Source organism: Bidens hawaiensis, unplaced genomic scaffold (genome assembly GCF_021521415.1).
Source record: "Bidens hawaiensis isolate Kalapana, Puna unplaced genomic scaffold, B.hawaiensis_p1.1 tig00021362_1, whole genome shotgun sequence".
In the NCBI taxonomy this organism is placed as follows: domain Eukaryota; kingdom Viridiplantae; phylum Streptophyta; class Magnoliopsida; order Asterales; family Asteraceae; genus Bidens; species Bidens hawaiensis.
In genome coordinates, this window is record NW_027493313.1 from 242,265 (window position 1) to 265,507 (window position 23,243).

A 23,243-nucleotide genomic window follows, 5' to 3' on the forward strand; every position below is an offset into this window, starting at 1 on the left:
ATATATATTTTATACTAGATTGAGGCTTGTGTATTACACGGGTAATTGATGAAAATTATAACTTTAGTCATTAAGTGAATTACAGTCAACAAAATGATCATATATTTGTTAATACAATTACAATTTATATGAAAATTACAGAAATTACATAACTAAGATAACACAAATATGTTACAGATAAGTAGTCCATCCATCTCATTAGAAGTGTCATGGTTTGAAAAACATAAAGTTTAAGGTAGATTGAATGATTACTTTTTTTGCTTACCAAATGACAATAATGCCCTTGGAAAATGGGTCCACCAATATTGGTTATTAATGTTAACTGTGTGTGTTTAAGGGTAAATTTGGAAATTGACTAATAAATTTTGAAAGTGTACATTTGTAATGATACACACAAAAAAAGAAACATTGATACTTTTAACGGAACAGAGGAAGTAAAACCTTCCTTGTATACAACATTTGTGATTATATTGGTTAATATATATTGTTTATCAAAAATCAAAATCTTTAGTCCATGTCTGCTTGTAACTCTTTATAAGGTAACATATATGTCTGTGTGACAAATATGGTTATTCAAGTACATACCACGACCCTTATTAAATTATAATATATATCCATGAATCTAATAAAAAAATATTCATACACATAAAATAGCATATATTTTTATCAATTAATATACATGATGTCATTTGATATAATCATCATTAAAATATGAAATTGATTGATCATGATAAATTTTTTGTTGTTATTAATATTCTGCATATGACAAATTTTAATTAATTTTATATATTAAAATTAACAATTGTATAATCAAGAAACATATAAAACCCAAAATTTAAATATAACAAAATGATTTGTTTCATTTCATATGAATGGAAAATGACAAAGACATACTAACCTTAAAGCCATGTTCAAATAAAAGTAAATTCTTTAAAAAAAATTGTGTATGACTATATTATTTTGAATACAAACTATAATAGACAGTTTAATTATGTACTACCCAACAGGTTACACTAACATAACCTCAAATTATTGTATTTGTCTAAAATTAAAATTACTAAGTAATATAACATTGAAATGATTTGAATGAATAACTGATGAAAACATTATTTTAGGTTTTCATATTCAAAATGATTTTTGGAAAGCGAAAATAATGGAAAGGGGTTGAAAAAGATTTTTTTGTTTAAAAATTTAAATGCTTTTAATTAAGTAATTTATCTTATAAGGAATATTAAATTTAATATATTTGAATGTATAGAAAAAGTATAAATCAAGTCATAAAATATATGTTTCTAGAGCATTTTTGTTTTGAGTTATGAAAGAAAATATTTAAAACTACATAATGATCTTCTTGTTGCTAACATTTTATACTGCACAAAAAAGTCATATAAATAAATGATAGTTCATATATTAAATCGTTATTCATATGGATTATAATTATAATATTCAACTTCAATGATTTAATGCTAAACATCGAGATATATATAAAATGTATTCTTCATGTTTTCAATATTTATATAAAATGGATGGAGAAAAATAAGAAAATACACATTTTCCTGAGTTCAAATACATATGAGAAAATTTTAAATCCAAATTTGAAACAAATCTTATATAAAAAATTATGCATTGCTACTCAAATCCCAGTTTAAAAACAAGTTATAGTTTACCTTGATTTTAAATACCTGTGATTTTAAAATTTTATTCTAATAGGTCTGCAACTTCAGTTTTGATATTTTCTTATTTTATTATCTTTCAACATTAATGCTAATGAATGAATGGAATAGGATTTACATTCAAGAAAAATAAACTTCAATTCATATATTAAAATGACTTAAAATATAAGGATCAATATTGAAATGTTGAAAGAAAAAAGAGAAGAGATCTATGAGAGTGACAAATGACAAAAATGGATAGTTATTTATTAGAATAGATAGTTACACTACGATGTATATTGTATATTTTGTTTATTTTCTCATAGTTGGTGTATCCGAGTTGACCCGAACTCAAACAAAATTCAAATATACTTTAAAAAAATAAAAATTTGTATAACCTGAAAACCGCTTTGAAAAAACACATCTTATAAAAAAACAGGTTGAAGTCTAGTAGCTTGTCAACTTTTTTTATGTCATCATGTTTTCCCCAAATTTGGATCCCATTTTAATTTTCTTGTATTTTAAAAAGTATTATAAAAGCTAAAACCATATTTAAACTATTATAATATTAAGAAAATGTTTATTTAATTAATAGTATGAAAACTATGGTTGATATCGTCCGTGATCAAAGAATGACCCACGAGGTTTGGCAGAGGCCGATCTAAACATAATAAAATAAACAAAATTCTCATTTTTATTTTAAATAAAATTGTTACAAAAGCATCTCATGAGACATGTTCCTTGCACTTGATGTCATTTATTCTCAATTTAAAAAATAAAAAAATGCCCTTAAACAAGAGTTATATTTCGTAATATTAAACAAACAAAACTTCCATTTTAGTTTTCTTCAAGGATAAATCAATATATTCCTGTTGACATTCTCAAAGAAGTTGAATGTGTCTTAATTTGTGTCACAAATTTACTCTACCTCTATTGATTAATTGTACTATACTATATAGTGTGTAATGTCATGTTATACAATACGATTCTATAATAGTAAGACAACGTATGTTAACTCAAATCTAAATTAGTGTCTTCTTATATTTATAAAACAAGATACAAATTTAAGATTGTATGCTAATTCATACTTATATTATAATACAAAACTAATAATGGTCAAAGGCGATGATTTCCGATTATTTGTTAAAATTTATTCTTACTTGATCACACAAGTAACAATTTAACATACACTTAAAAGTTAAAACCAAAAAAGATTAGGTTAAACACATGTAAACTCATTTAAATTGTATTAATTTTTTTAACACATCGTTATCTACTATTCTACTTATCTAGTTTGTAAAATATTGTATTTAATTAATACAAATTATCTTTATAAAAGTATTTGCATATTAACTCAACACCAAACTGGTTTAAATGCCATTAATAAAAATAATTAAGTAGTTATAGATTTGGTTTATTTAAAAAATAGAAAATTAAGAATAATCGGGCTATGCATGTGCCATACATTAGCGAATGAGATTTGGCATCCACATTATAAAATTTTAAACAAACCCAATTTAGATCTAAATCTTGGCAATAAACAATGCTTCATTTCCATACCTCTTTCTCTTCTTTTATTATATTATTTCTGATTTTAAAGTACATTAAATTACCGGGATTCGAGTTAATTCCCAGGCATCTTTATGACCAAATCTTCCTTTCTCCGATCAATTTATCCACCACAAAACTTAAAGTTTAACCTATAACCAAACATAATATATATATATATATATATATATATATATATATATATATATATATCATAAACTAAAAAATTACGTGTATACTAGTGGAACGCATCATTTTAAATGACATTAATTCAAAATTACTATGATCAGTTGATCACTTTTGCACATATCAAACATATCCACAAGAACACGTGAATACATACAAATACGTGAATAAACACACTAATGATATAGTAATCTGTTATAAAGAACAAATTGATTGAAAATAAATTACTCTAATAAAATAATGATTTGACGCAACAAATGCGCGAATTAACACCACAAGCCTTATTTTTAAATACATAATCACAATATATTATGGATCAATTTTAGTTTATTCATAACTTTCCCTCATTAAATCACCATTGGATCTAGCTACAATAGTGCACAATGTAATGCTTTGGTTTAAGTCTTTCAGTTTGTATCATGCACTGATCATATATTAATAAAAAGTATATAAACTTAGTATTTATTTAAATATAGCCATATATGCATAGTTATTCTACATAGATAATTACCAACACCATTCATTTACACCTTAAAGTTCCCCAACTAGTATTTGTAAGAATTTTGATTTAAATGGTTGAATTTGAAACTTATAGTTGTCAAAGGACGTACGTGTGTGCACATATATACCTATATGTATGCATGTATATGTGTTGTCTTTGCCTTTTGCTTTATAGTTGGATTTAGTTAAAAGTGAGTGTTTGTAACATAAACTTGTGACCCAGAGACATGTAGGTTGTCTTTGTCTTGTGGTTCAACTCCAAATCCAAATTAGTAAACAATGAATACTATAAGCCTAAAATACAGTAACATGGGCATGACCCCCCTCCCTCCCTCCCTGAGTTGTTTAGGTGGTGACCACCCTAAATATATTTAAGGTCATTGGACCACCACACTATTTGGCTTATTTAAGTTATCATAAGTTCTATTACAAATAAAAACATATATCCACTAGGCCATTATCTGTATCGCGTCAAAAAAATTTATCTTTTTCCTTCATCTTTTTGATGTATCGACACCAACCGGCCTGTGTATGATTAAGTTGTGACCAAGGTATAGACTTAAATTCGAAACACGCAAAATCTTTGCATGAAAGGAATGTGTTGTGTAAAGATCGAGTTTAGGTTCAAGATAGTCATTTTTGTTACATAGTGAATTGATCGAACCAGGATGATTAACATGCAAGCATTTTACTCAAAGAGATCACATGCTCAACAAACAAGTAAAGGGTTGGTTAGTATATAGGGAGATGGGTATTAAAGTAAAAACGTATATAGGGGTGTCATTGAACAACATGTCTATTGCTGACAGTTACTTCCAATGAAAACTATAACTCAAAAGATGCAAGAAAGGGTACCAAGCCCCTAGATTAACATACATAAAGCTAACTGCCAAAACACCTTTAATGTTCATAACAGAAAAGCAAGAAAATAGAAAAGAAACACTACCCATATGAAGAGGTAGGTCTCAGCAGAGCCCAGTTGGACCCGCAAGACTCACTTTAAACAGGGATGTCTGCGCAGAGACCAACTGGATCCGCAGGACCAACCATGCTCAGAGACGTGACGTCCTTACGCGCAGTACGCAAGCTGGTCCCGCAGGAAATGCCTCCCAATGGTGAAGGACTCCGCCTGTCCCCGCAGCCTCGGATACAAGCCATCAGGGAAGGCCACCCGCGCAGCAAGGCTACACGCACAAGGTACTTAGCTCTCAATCACTCAGTGTCACCTGAAGGAATGAGCGGAGCCGGGAGCCATCCCGCACAAGGGCGGGAGGGGGAATACTCCCGCCCAAATAAGCCAGTCCGTACAATACAGGAAGATCTTCTGTACTGTACCTGACGAGGTATGGGAAAAAGATCTGACTAAAGATACGACAGCTTATTGACACAGTATGGCGAGCAGCATGCTCCTGTACTGTGCCACTATTAGCCGTTGCCTACTCTACCAACTCTTGTCATACCACGTGCGTAGCCGACAGTTGGTGGAACATGAATAGTACACAGCCGGCCTGGTCACTGTCAGCCGCTGCCTACTCACCAACTACCAGCATGGCACGTGCGTAGGCTACAGTTGGTGGAACAGGATTACTATTCAGCCGGCCATACCTCCTTGGAAACCTACCTTCGGCTATAAATACCCCAATGGTATGATCTTATCTCATCATCTTGTATCTTATATCTTATCACATTATCATCATATTATACCTGATATCTGCTCTAGCAATCTCTTAATATACTTTTATATTTAAAGAGCAATCTAGTCTGATTCTCACGCCGGAGGGTGGTCACAAGGAGGAACCCCCCCCCCTTCTCAGTGACGAGCTCACGGTGTCTATTTTGCAGGTTGTCAGAAGAACCATCTTCCAAGGGTCTAACCCCTCGTGGGAAACATCATCCTAACCCCCAAGATTACCCGTAATCTGCCAGGGGTCGGTTAGTGTTTCTTCATTGGCGCCATCCGTGCATAAAGCTAGAACTTTATCTTTTCTCCAGTTTTTTCAAACTTCCAAGATGGTTAGAGAAATTCCGGTAACCACAACCCCAGCCACTGGGGGGAATACCGGTAACACAGTTTTTACAAACACTACCCCGGTTACCCAAGCCGGGGCAAGTGAAGTAAATTTTACGAACACTACCCCAGTTACTCAAGCTGGGGCAAGTGCAGTAAATGATCGCCTACTGGGATCCACTGATACCCAGGTTGAGAAACGAAGACTCCCCCGCCAGACTCTCGATGAAGTTAAAGCATGGGCGGAGGCACGACAAAAGGAATTACAGGCTGAGTTGGACGAACGCTTGCGTTCCGTACAACAGGCCGACGAATTCGAATACTGGGAGGATGACTCGGAGGAATCCGACTCCGACGCGAACCCTCGCCATAGGGCAAAAGGGAAGCGTAATGAAACGGAATCCCAACCGAAAAGGCATTTTGGACAAGCCTTCAAACCAAAAAGCACAGGTGGAAGTCCACGAGACTTCTCCAAAACGTTCAGACCAAACGTTGCAAATGCGGGAACGTCCAAATTTGCAAGGGACATTGCGGAAGCAATCGCCCCAAAGAGTGCCAAACAAATGCCTAACATAGGCACATATGACGGTATATCTGATCCAGACGATCATTTGAACAGGTTCATAGCGGGGGCAACCGTCAGCAATTGGACGGAACCCACGTGGTGTTACATGTTCCAAATGACGCTGGTTGGGGCTGCTAGAGCTTGGTTCGATCGTCTACCGGTCAACCACATCTACGACTGGGCAGACTTCCAGCAGAAGTTTAGCCAACACTTCAGCCAACAACGGAAGTACACCGAGGAGCAATGGACAATCCTCAAATGCATACGAGAAGAGGATGAATCTCTGCCAAACTTCATCACTCGCTTCAACTCAAAGAAGCTAAGTTTGGGTAATACCAGCGAAGATCTTGTTCGCGCTTCCTTCATCCAGGGCGCGCATGACCCAGAGCTCATCCGCACCCTAACGGGTAAAGATGGCATGCCATCCACATGGGATGCCATCATGACAGCAGCAAAACGCTATGCGGAAACGGAGAAGCAACTGGGTAGAGATCTCCCACAGAGCACAAACCTCTACACCCAGAGGACGAGAGAAGACAACGTCCTCACCGCCCGACTAAATAAAAAGCGGAAGCTAGGCATTTGGCAGTCAAGGGTAAACTTTGACACCTCATCCGGCTTACAACATCGATTGGGCGGAAGGGATAATGTACAGCCGCACCGGAACTCCAGATGGACGCCACTCACCAAAAGCGCCGCTGAGATATTCGCCACTGAAGAGCTCCCGTGGCCAAAGCCTCCAATAATCCGACATCGTCACGACGCTGATCGGAGCAAATACTGTGACTTTCACAGGACCAAAGGCCACAACACTGAAGAATGCATAGACGTAAAGGACATGGTCGAAGCATTTGTCAGAGATGGGACGCTCGCGCACCTCGTGGCGCAATAAAAGCTGAGCAGGCGGGTGCGCGTAGGACCCCAGCTGGGGAAAACACGAATAAAAATTCCAGCTTCAATGTCGAGACTACATGCTGCGTAAAGAACGAGATCCCGAACCAGGTGCGTATCGGCTCGATGGCACTCCCATCCCAACACGGAAGGGAGCTCATTTACACAGTTTGCATGTAAATCAATTCCAATTTGTAAAGAAAAGGCCAAGAGCCACTTCTAATGGACATGATTCTCTTTAGAACATCGAAGCAGATGATTATACATTTTTACTTTTTGAACACCGGTGACGGCATTCACATTACGTGAAGTCGTTGCGTGGGAAGGCGGTCCTACCCGCACAAACCCAGTAACAGAGAAAAACCTTCACGCAGGTCAGTTGAAGGGAAAAAGTTCAGCACCCAAAAATGAAAGTGCCGGTCTATCCGCACGAATCATAATGAGGAAACTGAAAAAAGACCTATCAACAACCGCGCGTCGAACGGTTAAACTATGCAACACCGGTGACGGCATTCACATTACGTGAAGTCGTTGCGTGGGAAGGCGGTCTTACCCGCACGAACCCAAAAACGGGACAAACCTTCACGCAGGTCAGTCATTGGTAAACATTGGCTATCCCACTAAATGAAAGTGCCGGTCTTAATCTCACAAATCATGAAGGGAAACCAAACCTATTGACAACCGCGCGTTGAACGGTTAATCAAAAAACTTATGGATAAAGATAACCTACACGCAGGTCAGATAAGGGTAAAGTTTTGCCATCCTACTAAGTGCAAGTGACGGTTATACCCGCACAATCACGAAAGAGGAAGCAAAACTTCACACACCTATTATCAACCACGTTCAAAGGTTAACTTACCCTCAAAGGATGAGAAAAACCTACACGCAGGTCAGATAAGGGTAAAGTTTTTCCATCCTACTAAGTGCAAGTGACGGTTATACCCGCACAATCACGAAAGAGGAAGCAAAACTTCACACCTATTATCAACCACGTTCAAAGGTTAACTTACCCTCAAAGGATGAGAAAAACCTACACGCAGGTCAGATAAGGGTAAAGTTTTGCCATCCTACTAAGTGCAAGTGACGGTTATACCCGCACAATCACGAAAGAGGAAGCAAAACTTCACACCTATTATCAACCACGTTCAAAGGTTAACTTACCCTCAAAGGATGAGAAAAACCTACACGCAGGTCAGATAAGGGTAAAGTTTTGCCATCCTACTAAGTGCAAGTGACGGTTCTACCCGCACAATCACAAAAGAGGAAGCAAAACTTCACACCTATTATCAACCACGTTCAAAGGCTAACTTATCCTCAAAAGATAACCTACACGCAGGTCAGATAAAGGTAAAGTTTTGCCATCCTACTAAGTGCAAGTGACGGTTCTACCCGCACAATCACGAAAGAGGAAGCAAAACTTTAACCCATTATCAACCACGTTCAACAGGTTAACTTATTCTAAACACTTGGAAAATTGCTAATTTAAACTAAGTATGCAAGTCATAAGTTTATAAAGCAAGGAACCCAAAGAAAGAAATAACAATCTTATACGCAAAAAGATTTATATTTCACAATGTTGTATTACAAGAATGGTCGGATAACTACCCGCCTAAAAAAAGAATAAATCTATACAAAGCTATCTATACAAAGCTATCCTAGCAGTGGGAAGGGATCTTCAGGATCAAGCTTCAGGGCCGCTTCCACTTGGACCCGCTCCGTCTGAGGAACGGGGTGGTTCGAGGAAGGCTTTGAGGACAGCTAACCCATCATCAGCAGCAGCTACTTCATTCACCTTCTCCACCACTGGATGCGGGAAGGCGGCGTATTGGTTCACTGCTTGGTCATAAGAAGCTTCGGTATTCACATTGAATAAAGGGAAGTTGGAGGGCGGGAAGCCTCTCTCAACGAACCCTAGACCAAGCAGGAAGCCGGCCTTTTCCCCATCCTCGTGAGAAGCGTTGAGGGCTGCGCTCATAGCATCGTCGTAAGAGGTCTCTGAAAAGACCCGACGCACAACCTACAAAGAAAAATATACAAGTCTTAGAACCTTTTTTATTTTACAAAGGAAAGCGTGAAGACAAAGCTAAAGGTACCTGAGGCAACGCTTCTCGAAGAACCCATTGGAGGGTAGCTTGAGCTTCTTTGAAGGCGCGTTCGGCTTCGCTTTTGGTGAGGTTGGCAAGTAGCACTTCCCTTGCGGCAGCCTCTTCGACGCCCTTAAGCTTCCGCTCGGCGTGGTCAAGCACCCCCCTCTGGTCCAGAATTTCCTGGAGCTTCTTCGCATCCTCCATGGCCAAGGCATCATGAGCCTGTTGAAGAGCCTTTAATTTGGTTTTAAGTTCTTCATTCTCCAGGCGGAGAGGCTCAACAACAGCTTCAGCCTTGGTGGCCCTCTCGGTCGCGTTCCTCGCAGTCTCCTTAGCCAGCCGAAGCTGTTCATTAACAGCTTGGGCAGCCTTGGAGCGGGCCTCGAGTCGCGCTTGAACCTCAACCTCGAGGGCCTTGAAGGCCTTCTCCTTCTCCGCAGCAGCTGCGGTTAACTTTTGGTTCTCCTCACGGAGAGCCCGTGCTTGAGATACTTCCTTGGCTCGAGCTGCTCTTAACTTGTCGTTTTCACGACAGAGCAGCTCGACGCGTGGCTGCATCCGGGCTTGGAGAACCCGAAGCTCATTGGTTAGCCTACCCTTCTGATAGCTAGCCATGGCTTCCCCCAACGCACCGCTGGGAGCTGCGTGACGAGCCCAGTCCACGCACTCCACAGGCGTGCGAAGGGTTGTTCCTCGGCGTATGTTCCATCGAGGAACATACACTTCATTGGAATCCGACACTGCAAAAGAAACAAAGCAGTTAGGAAAAAATGAAAAATATGTATAAGGGCCAGAAGAACCCTACATACCTGTAGGGTCAATGACAGGCCGATAGCCGCCAAACCCATCACCTGAACCTAAAGGAAATCCATCCAACAGGTCAGGCAGACGGGAAGGTGGCAGAGATCGGCGGGAAGCCCTGCGCGTACCTGATGGTCCGGCCATCGGTGCCGGTGGCGCGGGCATGGTGGCAGCTGCCGTGGTCGCCGTTGTCGCCGCAGTCGCCGCCTCGTATTCAGCAGCAGAAGTAACCGCCGGCTCTGTGAAGGATGCTGTAAAAATCGCACTCACAGCCGGCGGTGACGTCATCTCGGCTGGAACAGCCTGCTCAGGAGCAGCTGAACCAGCGGATGCAGGCGTAGGCACCTGGGTCGACGCCTCAGGTAGGCTGACCGAGCCTACCGTCATTGGCGGAGTACTCTGCGCTCCACCCTGGAATGCGTCAACATCCACGCCTGCGTAAAGAAGAAAGTGTTAGATAAATTATGAAGTGATATCTACAAAGACAAAAGTTATGGTACTTACGGGTTTTCTTGAGCCTGAACGTACGGACGGGCGGGGAAGAACCCGATGGAGCCGGCCTCTTGATACCGGTCACCGTCGTCGTCGCGGGTTCTCCGGAGGTAACAGTTGTAGCCTCCGGAACAGTGGTCTTCTCACCACCAGGGTTCCCCGCCACCTCTTCACTACCTGACTCGGTGTCAGATAGAACCACCGGATCAGCTGTGGAGGCCTTCTCCTTCCCTTTCCCGCCGACAGCCTTCTTCTTCCGCACCAACGGGGGAGCATCTGAGGATTCCTCAGAAGAAGACAGGTCAGGAATTCCAGCTGCAGGTACAGCATTGAGGGATTGAGGAAAGAAGATCGCCTTACCTGGCCGCCGGTGGCTCAAGATCTCGTGGCCCTGCGGATAGACCTCCACAAACTGATCCGCCGTTTGTTCCAGGATGGGCAACTCGCCCTCGTCTAGAGCGCGAGTACCCATCCGCGCGGGACCATCAGCCTCCCGCGGGTACAGAAGCGACCCCAAATCGTTCCCCTCTGAAAGAAGAAAAGTTAGAAAAAATTATGAATCAAACAAAAAGAAGTGGAGCATACCGTAAGGAATAAAGTTCGAACCGTATTCGAGGACGATTGGGATTTTCTGCGCATCAGCCTCTTTCCATACCCGGCTCATCCCCAACATCACCATCCCGGACTCCGGAAACCGGAAAACCGGAGACTAGACCCGGGATATCCTCGAGAACCATTCCGCCTCCTGGTAATTGACGGCGTGAAGGCTCGGAATTGCTTGGCCATTTTTAAATTTCATGGCAAGGGGGATGGCGCGGGCAGAAATGTAGAAGAACTCCCTCTTCCACGCGCGAAGGCTACGCTCGGTCGCGCATATCTTCAAACCCTTAATACGGGTTGTCAGGGAGTACCACCCCTGGATGCACCTCCAAGTATAGAAGGTCATCAGACGGTCCACATGGGGCTCGATGCCCAAAATCCGGCACACCCACTCGAAGTGCCGGATCTTGGCAACCGCCATGGGGTGCAGCTCGGTCAAATGAACACCGTGCCTCTCAAGGACACGGTAAACAAATTTTGTCAATGGGAATCTAAGATTCCCATAGACAAAAAATGCAGCATAAACCCCGATCTTGCCTCTGGGGGCATCGTACACGGTCTGGTGAGATTCAGGAAACTCAGGCTCGAGATGATCGAGCATGAACTTCCTGACTATGTACCGGTACTGATCGCCGGGCAGAGCACACTGGCACTCGCCAGCAGTACTCCGGTCGTCAGCTACAGCCTCAGCTTCATGAGACATCTTGCAGAAGAAAGAAAACGATTTCGGGAAAATGCTTGCCTGAAAGGGAAAGTATTTGCCGGAAATCGCTAAGAAGAAGAGATGAAGAGTGAAAAGTGTGGATTACAAAGAGCCCTCTTCCCCTTTATATAGTAATCGCAATTAATACGGTGAATTTAATGCGGAAGAGAGAGAAATCAAAGGTGCAATAAAACTATGACGCGTGGCAAAAAGCAAGCTGGCAACAGCTGTCAAAAGGACGTGTGCCGTTAATTTCGCGGCCACGCGCCCGAAAAATCGCGCCCACGCGCCTGGAAAAGCGTCTGGAATGACCATATAATGTCACGTCACCATAACTTCCTGCACATCCTGACCCAGTCAGAAGAAACCGTCGCACGACGTTTCAGAGGTTTGGACTGTTCCTATCTTTCCACCAACCTTTCGAATTTCAAAAATTCAAAATTTAAAAACATATTAAAAAGTAAGCGGGAAAATACCCCTTGGCAAACAAGTAACCGTAAGACGGATGCGGGTACAGTGTAAAGGCAAAACCCTTCACATACCTAGCACCCGCAGGGAATTGAAGCCAAATATTCCTTGGCAAACAAGTAACCGTAAGACGGATGCGGGTACAGTGTAAAGGCAAAACCCTTCACATACCTAACACCCGCAGGGAATTGAAGCCAAATATTCCTTGGCAAACAAGTAACCGTAAGACGGATGCGGGTACAGTGTAAAAGCAAAACCCTTCACATACCTAGCACCCGCAGGGAATTGAAGCCAAATATTCCTTGGCAAACAAGTAACCGTAAGACGGATGCGGGTACAGTGTAAAGGCAAAACCCTTCACATACCTAACACCCGCAGGGAATTGAAGCCAAATATTCCTTGGCAAACAAGTAACCGTAAGACGGATGCGGGTACAGTGTAAAGGCAAAACCCTTCACATACCTAACACTCACAGGGAATTGAAGCCAAATATTCCTTGGCAAACAAGTAACCGTAAGACGGATGCGGGTACAGTGTAAAGGCAAAACCCTTCACATACCTAGCACCCGCAGGGAATTGAAACCAAATATTCCTTGGCAAACAAGTAACCGTAAGACGGATGAGGGTACAGTGTAAAGGCAAAACCCTTCACATACTGAGCACCCGCAGGGAATTGACGCCAGGAATTCCTTGGAAGTAAAGTAACCGTAAGACGAGTGCGGGTACAGTGTTAAGGCAAAACCCTTCACATACCTAGCGCTCCGCAGGGAATTGAAACCAAGAAGGATCTTCCGGGCAATGCTTGCGGAAACGGAAATAACATCCCCGCAGAGCGGGACCGTCGAGAACTACATTGTTTGAAACTCCAAGATGGAACTGGTAGTTATAACATAATTGATCACTATGTTCAGAACTACCAAGACCTCATGGAGAATCTACACAAGTGGGACTCAACGCTCCTGACTTGCGAGGAGGTTACAGACCTACCCGCATCATACCCAAAGACCAAGCAGGAAACTCGGGAATTTCTGCAAGTGACAAGGACTTCCGCGGGAAGAATCCCCATGGAAAACCTTAAAAAAACCCTTTTCAAAACCCTTTGCTTAAGTCCAAAAGTTCACCTCACTTTATTAAACACGCATGAGAAGAACATTGGACTGGGGGGACTTGAAGAGGTAGGTCCCAGCAGAGCCCAGTTGGACCCGCAAGACTCACTTTAAACAGGGACGTCTGCGCAGAGACCAACTGGATCCGCAGGACCAACCATGCTCAGAGACGTGACGTCCTTACGCGCAGTACGCAAGCTGGTCCCGCAGGAAATGCCTCCCAATGGTGAAGGACTCCGCCTGTCCCCGCAGCCTCGGATACAAGCCATCAGGGAAGGCCACCCGCGCAGCAAGGCTACACGCACAAGGTACTTAGCTCTCAATCACTCAGTGTCACCTGAAGGAATGAGCGAAGCCGGGAACCATCCCGCACAAGGGCGGGAGGGGGAATACTCCCGCCCAAATAAGCCAGTCCGTACAATACAGGAAGATCTTCTGTACTGTACCTGACGAGGTATGGGAAAAAGATCTGACTAAAGATACGACAGCTTATTGACACAGTATGGCGAGCAGCATGCTCCTGTACTGTGCCACTATTAGCCGCTGCCTACTCTACCAACTCCTGTCATACCACGTGCGTAGCCGGCAGTTGGTGGAACATGAATAGTACACAGCCGGCTTGGTCACTGTCAGCCGCTGCCTACTCACCAACTACCAGCATGGCACGTGCGTAGGCTACAGTTGGTGGAACAGGATTACTATTCAGCCGGCCATACCTCCTTGGAAACCTACCTTCGGCTATAAATACCCCAATGGTATGATCTTATCTCATCATCTTGTATCTTATATCTTATCACATTATCATCATATTATACCTGATATCTGCTCTAGCAATCTCTTAATATACTTTTATATTTAAAGAGCAATCTAGTCTGATTCTCACGCCGGAGGGTGGTCACAAGGAGGAACCCCCCCCTTCTCAGTGACGAGCTCACGGTGTCTATTTTGCAGGTTGTCAGAAGAACCATCTTCCAAGGGTCTAACCCCTCGTGGGAAACATCATCCTAACCCCCAAGATTACCCGTAATCTGCCAGGGTTCGGTTAGTGTTTCTTCACCATATCTACCTTTTACTAGTTAGTAACTTTCAAAAACATTCAAAGAGGAACGAGATAAAAGAAACAAAGAAACAACATACCACCCACCGCGTATAATATTATTAAAATACCCACAACTGGTGGAAATATGTTGATATAGTTTTAAAGTTTACACTTTAGAGATGCAAGAGGAGGTTACGGTGCAGCTTGTTGCCCGCTTACCTGCCACTTCATTGTAAATCGTTTGGATGTTTCTATGAAATATAAAAATCTATGATTGTAGAAAAAAAAAAAATAGCATAAGAAATACTCTTTCCATTTTTTAACCTTTTCAAACTAGAATTTCTTTTAAGCATAAAATAACAAAACAAGCATACGTGTAAAACTAATACAACATCAAATTACTAAACATATATATAAATCTAGAATAGCAACTGATAATCAAACCAGAGTAGTAACATCCAGCTTAGTAAACTTCCTATAAGAAAAAATGATGTTAATGTCTAGTAAAACTTACATGTGTTGCGGTAAACATGATGTGCGAACAAGTTTTAATCATTTGGTAATCATTTTGTTTTAGTTATTACATCATTTACTTAGAGAAAATAACAAACGGACAAGATTCCATGACTAACCATCATTTCGAAAATGACCATCCAAGAACAGTCAATCGTATAATTAAAACCTGTCATCCGATGGGTTATGCAACCATCAAAATCCAGCCACGTGTCCACAAAATCTGTCGAAACCGCACGGGTTAACATAAACTCCGATTAGTTCTTAAACAGTCGGCCCGACACGTTTACACCATGTTTCCGTTAAATTAACTGTTTAAAGTTCGGTCAGGCTATCTAGTCAGCTGACCTAGCCATCATGGTGGCTGACAAACCTATTCTGGGGGCACGCAAATAACATACTAAGAGTTATGAACAAATTTAAAAAAAAAAGTAAATTTTTCATTCATCATAACTTTAAAGTTGTCTTTTTTATAATGAACTGTATAAAGATGCTATCTTTGAATTGTCAAAATTAGAGCGTTTACTTAACTAATCTCAAGTAATTTACTAGTAAACTATACTACCAAAACAACATAAAAAGATATATTAATTATATATATGAAAACAAAAGTGTGATTGGATCCAGATCTCTTCTTGAACAAATTTTGTATAAACAAAACCATGGGGTTTCCCCCTCAACAATCCCCATAAAACACACAACACCAACATCTTCTCTTACACGACCACTAGCAGCAGCAATGGCTGCTACAACTTCAACAATCCCCAAACTATTATTATTACTCTCATTAATCCTTAACACTTGCCACTCCATTGACACACAAGGCCAAGCTCTACTCCAATGGAAAACATCATTAAACACCTCCACAAACGCATTGCAATCATGGAACCCGTCCGACACAACCCCATGCAACTGGGTTGGAATTAAATGCAACTCCGATTCCAAAGTCGTTGCTATTGAATTGGATTCCGTAGATATTCAAGGACCGTTGCCTTCCAATTTACACTCGCTCAACTTTCTTAACTCTTTGATAATCAAGTCAACAAATGTTACCGGTTCGATCCCGAAACAGTTCGGAGACTATCTCGAGCTTACGATAATTGATGTTTCGGATAACTCGATTACGGGTTCCATTCCATTAGAGATTTGCAGGTTGGCAAAGCTGGAAACGTTGGCGGTTAATACCAACTTTCTAGTTGGGTCCATCCCGGATGATATTGGGAGTATGACAAGGTTGAAAAAATTGATTTTGTTCGATAACCAGTTATCCGGTGAGATACCGAAAACTATCGGGAACTTAACTAATCTCGAGGTTATTCGAGCGGGCGGGAATAAAGATTTGAAAGGTGAGTTACCGGAGGAAATTGGGAACTGTAGTAATTTGGTAATGTTGGGGTTGGCGGAAACCAGTATCTCCGGCGGGATTCCGGCGAGTATTGGGAGGTTGAAGAAACTGGAAACGATTGCGATTTATACCGCATTGTTGTCGGGTCGGATCCCGGATGAGATTGGGAACTGTACGGAGTTAAGGAATGTTTATTTGTATCAAAATTCGATTACCGGGTCGATCCCGAAGTCGATCGGAGGGCTTCGGAAGCTTGAAAACTTGTTGTTATGGCAGAACGGGTTGGTCGGGATGATCCCGGTTGAGCTCGGGTGGTGTACCGAGTTAATGTCGGTTGATTTATCGGATAATTCGTTGACGGGTAACATTCCGGTGAGTTTTGGGTCACTTTTGAAGCTTCAGGAGCTTCAGTTATCGGTTAACCAGTTATCCGGTGAGATTCCGATTGAGATTACGAGCTGTGTTTCTGTAACGCATTTAGAAGTTGATAATAATCAACTCACCGGTGAGATTCCGGTGACAATTGGCAAACTACAGAGCATGACTCTGTTTTTTGCATGGCGGAATAATCTCACCGGTGAAATCCCGGCGAGTTTATCCGAATGTGGGAATCTTCAAGCTCTTGATCTTTCGTTTAACGAGTTATTAGGGTCGATTCCAACTGAACTGTTTTCGATCAAGAATCTTACGAAATTGTTATTGATTTCGAATAATTTGTCGGGTTTTATCCCGCCGGAGATCGGAAACTGTAGTAATTTGTATAGATTCAGGGTTAATAGCAACAGAATCTCAGGTACTGTTCCATTGGAAATTGGGAATTTGAAGAATTTGAATTTTGTTGATATGAGTAACAACATATTGGTTGGAATGATTCCGAAATCGATATCGGGATGTCTGAATCTCGAGTTTCTTGATCTGCATTCGAATGGGTTCATTGGGGGGTTACCCGATTCGCTTCCGACGAGTTTACAGTTCCTCGACTTGTCGGATAATCGCCTTTCGGGTCCGTTGACTTCCAGTATCGGTTCGTTGACCGAGTTAACGAAGCTTAATTTGGGGAGGAATCAACTTACCGGAGAGATTCCGCGGGAGATTCGTGCTTGCGGGAAGCTACAGCTGTTAGATCTCGGTAATAACGGGTTTTCGGGTGAAATCCCGAAACAATTAGGCGAAATCCCGTCGCTTGAAATCGCGTTAAACCTTAGGGGTAACCGGTTCTCGGGTGAACTCCCGCATGAGTTTATCGGGCTTAGCAAGTTAGCGAGTCTCGACTTATCCCGGAATATGCTTACCGGTAACTTAAACGTTTTAACGAGCCTTCAAAACCTCGTTTCGCTTAACGTGTCGTATAACGACTTCACTGGAGAGCTACCGAACACTCCGTTTTTTAAAAGCCTCCCGAGTTCTGACCTCGCCGGAAACAAAGCGCTTTATGTTTCCGGCGCGGTTGTTACTCCTGCTGATAAAATGAACTCCACCGCCCGTGCCAGGTCATCAGCCAGACTGGCGATGTCAATCCTAGTCAGCATTAGCGCGGTACTCGTCCTACTTGGAATCTACACTTTGGTCAGAACAAGTTTAATGAAACAAGAACTATTAAACGAAAAATGGGATGTTACATTTTATCAAAAGATGGATGTTTATATTGACGAAATCGTTAGCGGCTTAACAACAGGTAATGTGATCGGGACCGGAAGCTCGGGTGTCGTGTATAAGGTAACAACTTCAAACGGGGATTCGTTGGCGGTTAAAAAAATGTGGTCAACCGAAGAATCGGGCCCATTTAGGTCTGAAATCGAGACACTGGGTTCGATTAGACATAAGAACATTGTTCGGTTATTAGGGTGGGGTTCGAACCAAACGGTTAAACTTTTGTTTTATGATTATTATCCTAATGGAAGTTTGAGTTCGTTGCTCCATGGTTCTGGGAAACGAGGAATCGAGTGGGAGACTAGGTACGAGGTTGTACTAGGTGTGGCTCATGCTCTTGCTTATTTACACCATGATTGTGTGCCACCTATTTTACATGGAGATGTTAAAACCATGAATGTGTTGTTGGGCCCAAACCTACAACCATTTCTTGGCGATTTCGGGCTCGCTCGACTCGTTACCAACGATCAAAACGGCTCGTTGAAGCAAAACCAGAGACCCCAGCTAGCCGGTTCTTATGGTTATATGGCTCCCGGTAATGTCTTTTTTTTTAATTATTGTTGACTATATAATATATATAGGTCGGGTTAACTAAGGTCAACTTGATTTGTACATAAAATATTACATTATGAATTGATGTCAACTTATTTTGACGCGTGGTCCAACGTGTTGTTCCCACCAAATTTGCCACATGTAATGTTCATGTTCTAACTACTTTTTGCTGATTGGGTATATGTTTACGTGATCGTTTTCAGAACATGGCTCGGCACAGCGTATTAGTGAAAAGAGCGATGTGTATAGTTTTGGTGTGGTCCTATTGGAGGTACTAACAGGAAGGCATCCACTAGATCCAACTTTGCCAGGTGGTGCACACTTGGTCCAATGGGTTCAGGACCACTTGCATGCCAAGAAGGACCCGGTTGACATACTTGATCCCAAGCTTAGAGGGAGAGCTGACCCGCAAATGCACGAAATGCTCCAAACACTAGCCGTCTCGTTTCTTTGCGTAAGCCCACGGCCCAATGACCGCCCGATCATGAACGATGTGGTTGCGATGCTCAAGGAGATCCACCATGAAGATGCAATAAACGCGGACGCTGATTTAAAAGGAAAATTGTTGGTTAATTCTCCATCCCCGACTCCGACTACAAAGATGGTTCTACAAAGTTCTTCAAATTGCTCATACGCGTTCTCAGATGAATCCGTCTAACTAATGTTTCATGAAGAAATTTTATAAATATTGTATTAGCGTTTATTGCGTAGAAAATATCCAACTTTAATATGATTTATGTTCTAGAATCTAGATAGCCAGCATTCTTCGTGCCAGAAAAAAGGACGTCGTCAAACGTTCATAAAATTTCATTTGAAACTTAATGTTGGTTACCGAAAACAGAAATTGGTTACCTTTTTATGCAATTAGGTGTTTGTACTATGCTTTTTTGTAATAATATATAACTTAGTGCAATGTAGTAGCGTTTTACAATAGAAAATCATTGTGTACAAATTATGTTGCTAGTTAATGAGGTTGCTGTGAAGTAGGATTTAAAAGTGTGTGTGAATGAATTGAGATGGTCCCAAATGTCTTTATCTTTGGTACTCAGCAAGTGTATGTAGACTAGAATGGAAAGAAATGGTTGGTTTGATTTGGATTTATATAATTGGAAGTTAATGCAAATATAATCTAGTGTCTCTACTCTCATTGTGCATCAACATCCACTTAGCCATCAAGCCATGTTGGCTATTGCACCCCATGTGGCTTTCCATCGATGCACTTAATCATCATTAGACATATGTGGAGATTTAGTGGACATTGGTATACAATAATTTTTATTGTTTTTGTTTAAAGTAGAAACAGTATATTTATAATAGTCTTTAGGATTTGAGGTATGATATCCATATTTTTCTGTTTCAATTTTGCACGTTGAATTATATATACAATACAATATAGTAGTACTACACAAAAATTGAAAAACACTTCATTTTGCTACAATTTAATATATGCGTTTTTACTTGACCCGTTTTTTATCCGACCCATTTCCACCCCATAAAGACGAGGATATGTGGATCCGACATCGAGTTATCATATGCATTAATGAACAAAAAGCCTACATTATAGCTTGTTTGGTTGTATTCATAGGAGTATAGGACATAGAAAGAAACTGTGTGTCCTCTTAATGGCATTTAAAAAGATGAAACAGTAGCAGACAATGTATGAGTAGGTAAAATTAAACAACAAGAAAACCAGACATTAAATTATACTTTAATTGGCAGTAAATGACTAAACCATAAATTCATAGATTGCAGATTCCACAAGCAAGAGTGATTCACCGGTCTTTGTTTTATCGGCATCGGTGGATTGAATATGAACCCGAACATGATGTGTATATTTTTTTTTTGTCAAAGTCATTAATCCTAGCCCGGACATGCTAAAAACCATGTATCCCATTTATCTAAATGGGCCAAATAGATAAAAACGGGTTGTGGTTTGTAAGTGAGTTGTAATCAAGTGGTTAACACATTGACTTGTTGTAAACAGTCGTAAACATGTTAACTTATAAATCAAATATTATCAAATTCCGAGTTATAAGATAATGGTCAAAACTTTATTAAACCGTCTAGTATTTAGGATTTTTGTATTGAGTCCACAGGCCCGGTTTAGCTCTATACATTGCAACCCAATATTGAATGGACATCAATCGAGTTTTTGTCATTATCATACATGGAATCAGAGCTAATGGGATTCTCTACCACTTCTGCCAACCCACTAAAATAAAAAAAACCCTAAATACTAGACAGTCTAATAGAAACGTGCTGACATGCCCACCCATTTATTTACAATCTGAACACAACTCATGCATTAAACATGTTAACATGTCACATGCCAATCCGCTTATGTATCCCCCACCCCCACATTCATAACCAATCCAAAACCTTATTATTTTCATTTGTATAGGAAAATATCACCTTCTAGGATTAGGATGCTCATGTTTTTATTATGAGTTATTAAAAATAAAAATAAATTGAAAATAAAGCATTTAAAAGACACGCCCTATGTTATCATTCTATTCAATTCATTTGTTCTAATAATAAAATAGCTCCACATTATTACTAATATATTTATGAATTGAAAACATTTCATGATTGGCATATGGATGGTTTTTCTGTGTCATTTGGCCTGCCATGGAAATCGTGAGCGACAATGGCAAACAATTCACTGACAGAAAGATATCCAGTTGGCTCAAGGAATTGCACATCAATCAGGTCTTCACTTCAGTATACCACCCTCAAGGGAATGGCCAAGTGGAACGCGCGAACCAAAGCTTGCTGAATGGGCTGAAGAAAAGGTTGGAGGGAGAGTCCCATGCATGGGTCGAGGAGTTACCTAATGTCCTGTGGGCGCACAGGACATTAAGCAAAACCAGCAATGGCGAGTCCCCGTTCAGCCTAACCTATGGAACGGAGGCTATGATTCCAGCAGAAATTGGATGCCCATCCTATAGAGTGCTCATGAAGACTAAGACGGATAATGAGCAAGAAAGGAGGTTGGATCTCAATTTACTTGAAGGGCGCAGAGAGGCGGCTATCATCAGTGAAGCCAAATACAAGAAAAAACTAGAAAAATATTACAATCAGCGCGTGAAAGAATGCCACTTCAAGAAGAATGATTTTGTCCTTTGAAACAATGAAGCTAGTCGCGCAATACCCCCGGGAAAAATGTCTCCCAACTGGGAGGGACCTTATCAAGTCTCGGAAGAAATTGGGTAAAGGTGCATACGCTTTAAAAGATTTAAATGGAAAGAAGATCCCGCGCACATGGAACGCAACACAACTTAGAAAATGTTTCATGTAAAAGTTGTCAAGATTGTAATCAAGGCTTTTTAAGCCATTATGAATAATGATACGCGCTATTTTCTCTTAATATGCGTTTTATTACCTTTTGCATACATGTTTCACACTTCCCTTTATTAATTTTGAGCAATATGACAACATTGTATTGACATCAAATTAAAAATAAAACGAAGTAAAACATACATGCGCGAGCTTCAAGCTCAAACGCGTTAACGAGTTTTAACTCTAAAACGTCAGGGCCTTAGCCCAATAATATGAGCCTTAGCTCAAATTACTCATAGCATCCATCCTACGTATTACGCAGCTGGACCATAAAAATACCTAAGCACAACTAAGGCAAAGCACATGCCAAAGCATAGTTGTTAAGGTCTCAGGTCGGGGCCGCGCATGGGATTATAATGGATATAAGCAGAGTAACACATACTGACACGTAAAGGCTAAAAAACTCATTCATAATTCCCTATAATAAATGCACGATAACGTCGCGCAAAAGAGGAACAATGAAATGCTAAGGCACGTGTCAGCATATTCAGAATATTGCAAAGTAACTTGAAATATGACAACTGTTAAGGATTAAATAAAATAATTTCCTTACAACCTTGTTCAAGTTTCAATGTGTAAACATATCTTATATTCAACGAGCACAAACATGCAATATAAAGAGATGAATTGGGAATGCGCAAGATGCGAATAAGGAAAAAACAAAATTTCATTCCAAAAACATAGAAGTTTACAAATTTACAAATGATGAGGTAAAAACTACAAATACAAAAAAAAATAAAAAAAAAATAAACAAGAAGGGCTTTTCAAGTCTCTATATCAATATCAGCCTCTTCATCGTCCTCATCATTACTTCCTCCCTCAGCATCTGGCGCAGCTCGCTCCTCGTCATCTCCAAACTTACCATAATCAAGCTGTTCGTCTTGAATATAGTCGTCTTCTATTATGATAGCGTCAGGAGTAGGTCCTTTGGCCACGCCAGAGCCGCTGGCAGAGGTAGTGTTGCCCGCGCCATCATCATTGCCACCAGTCCCTTCACATTCATCAAGTAATTTCTTTAAAGCGCCAAGATCGGGCTGGTCAGCAAGCGCGGCTATCTGCAAGTCACAAGGAACAGTATGAGTACAAAAGATTATGAAAATAAGTCAAGTAAACTCATTAAGGTTAAAGTACCTGCTCAAGGATGGGAATTGGAGTATTCAGGTACTTCTCCCCCACCTCAGCCATGTCAGCGCAGAC

General features: G+C 40.8%; 1 protein-coding gene across 1 annotated transcript; it reads left to right on the forward strand.

Moving 5' to 3' along the window:
* The first annotated feature begins 15,884 nt into the window (after positions 1 to 15,884).
* On the forward strand, positions 15,885 to 19,643 carry LOC143563331 (uncharacterized). The gene is made up of 2 exons (XM_077050896.1): positions 15,885 to 18,690; positions 18,911 to 19,643. The coding sequence occupies exons 1-2, from the start codon at positions 15,900 to 15,902 to the stop codon at positions 19,363 to 19,365; spliced, it is 3,246 nt and encodes a 1,081-aa protein (XP_076907011.1). The 5' UTR covers positions 15,885 to 15,899; the 3' UTR covers positions 19,366 to 19,643.
* The last annotated feature ends 3,600 nt before the right edge of the window (positions 19,644 to 23,243 follow it).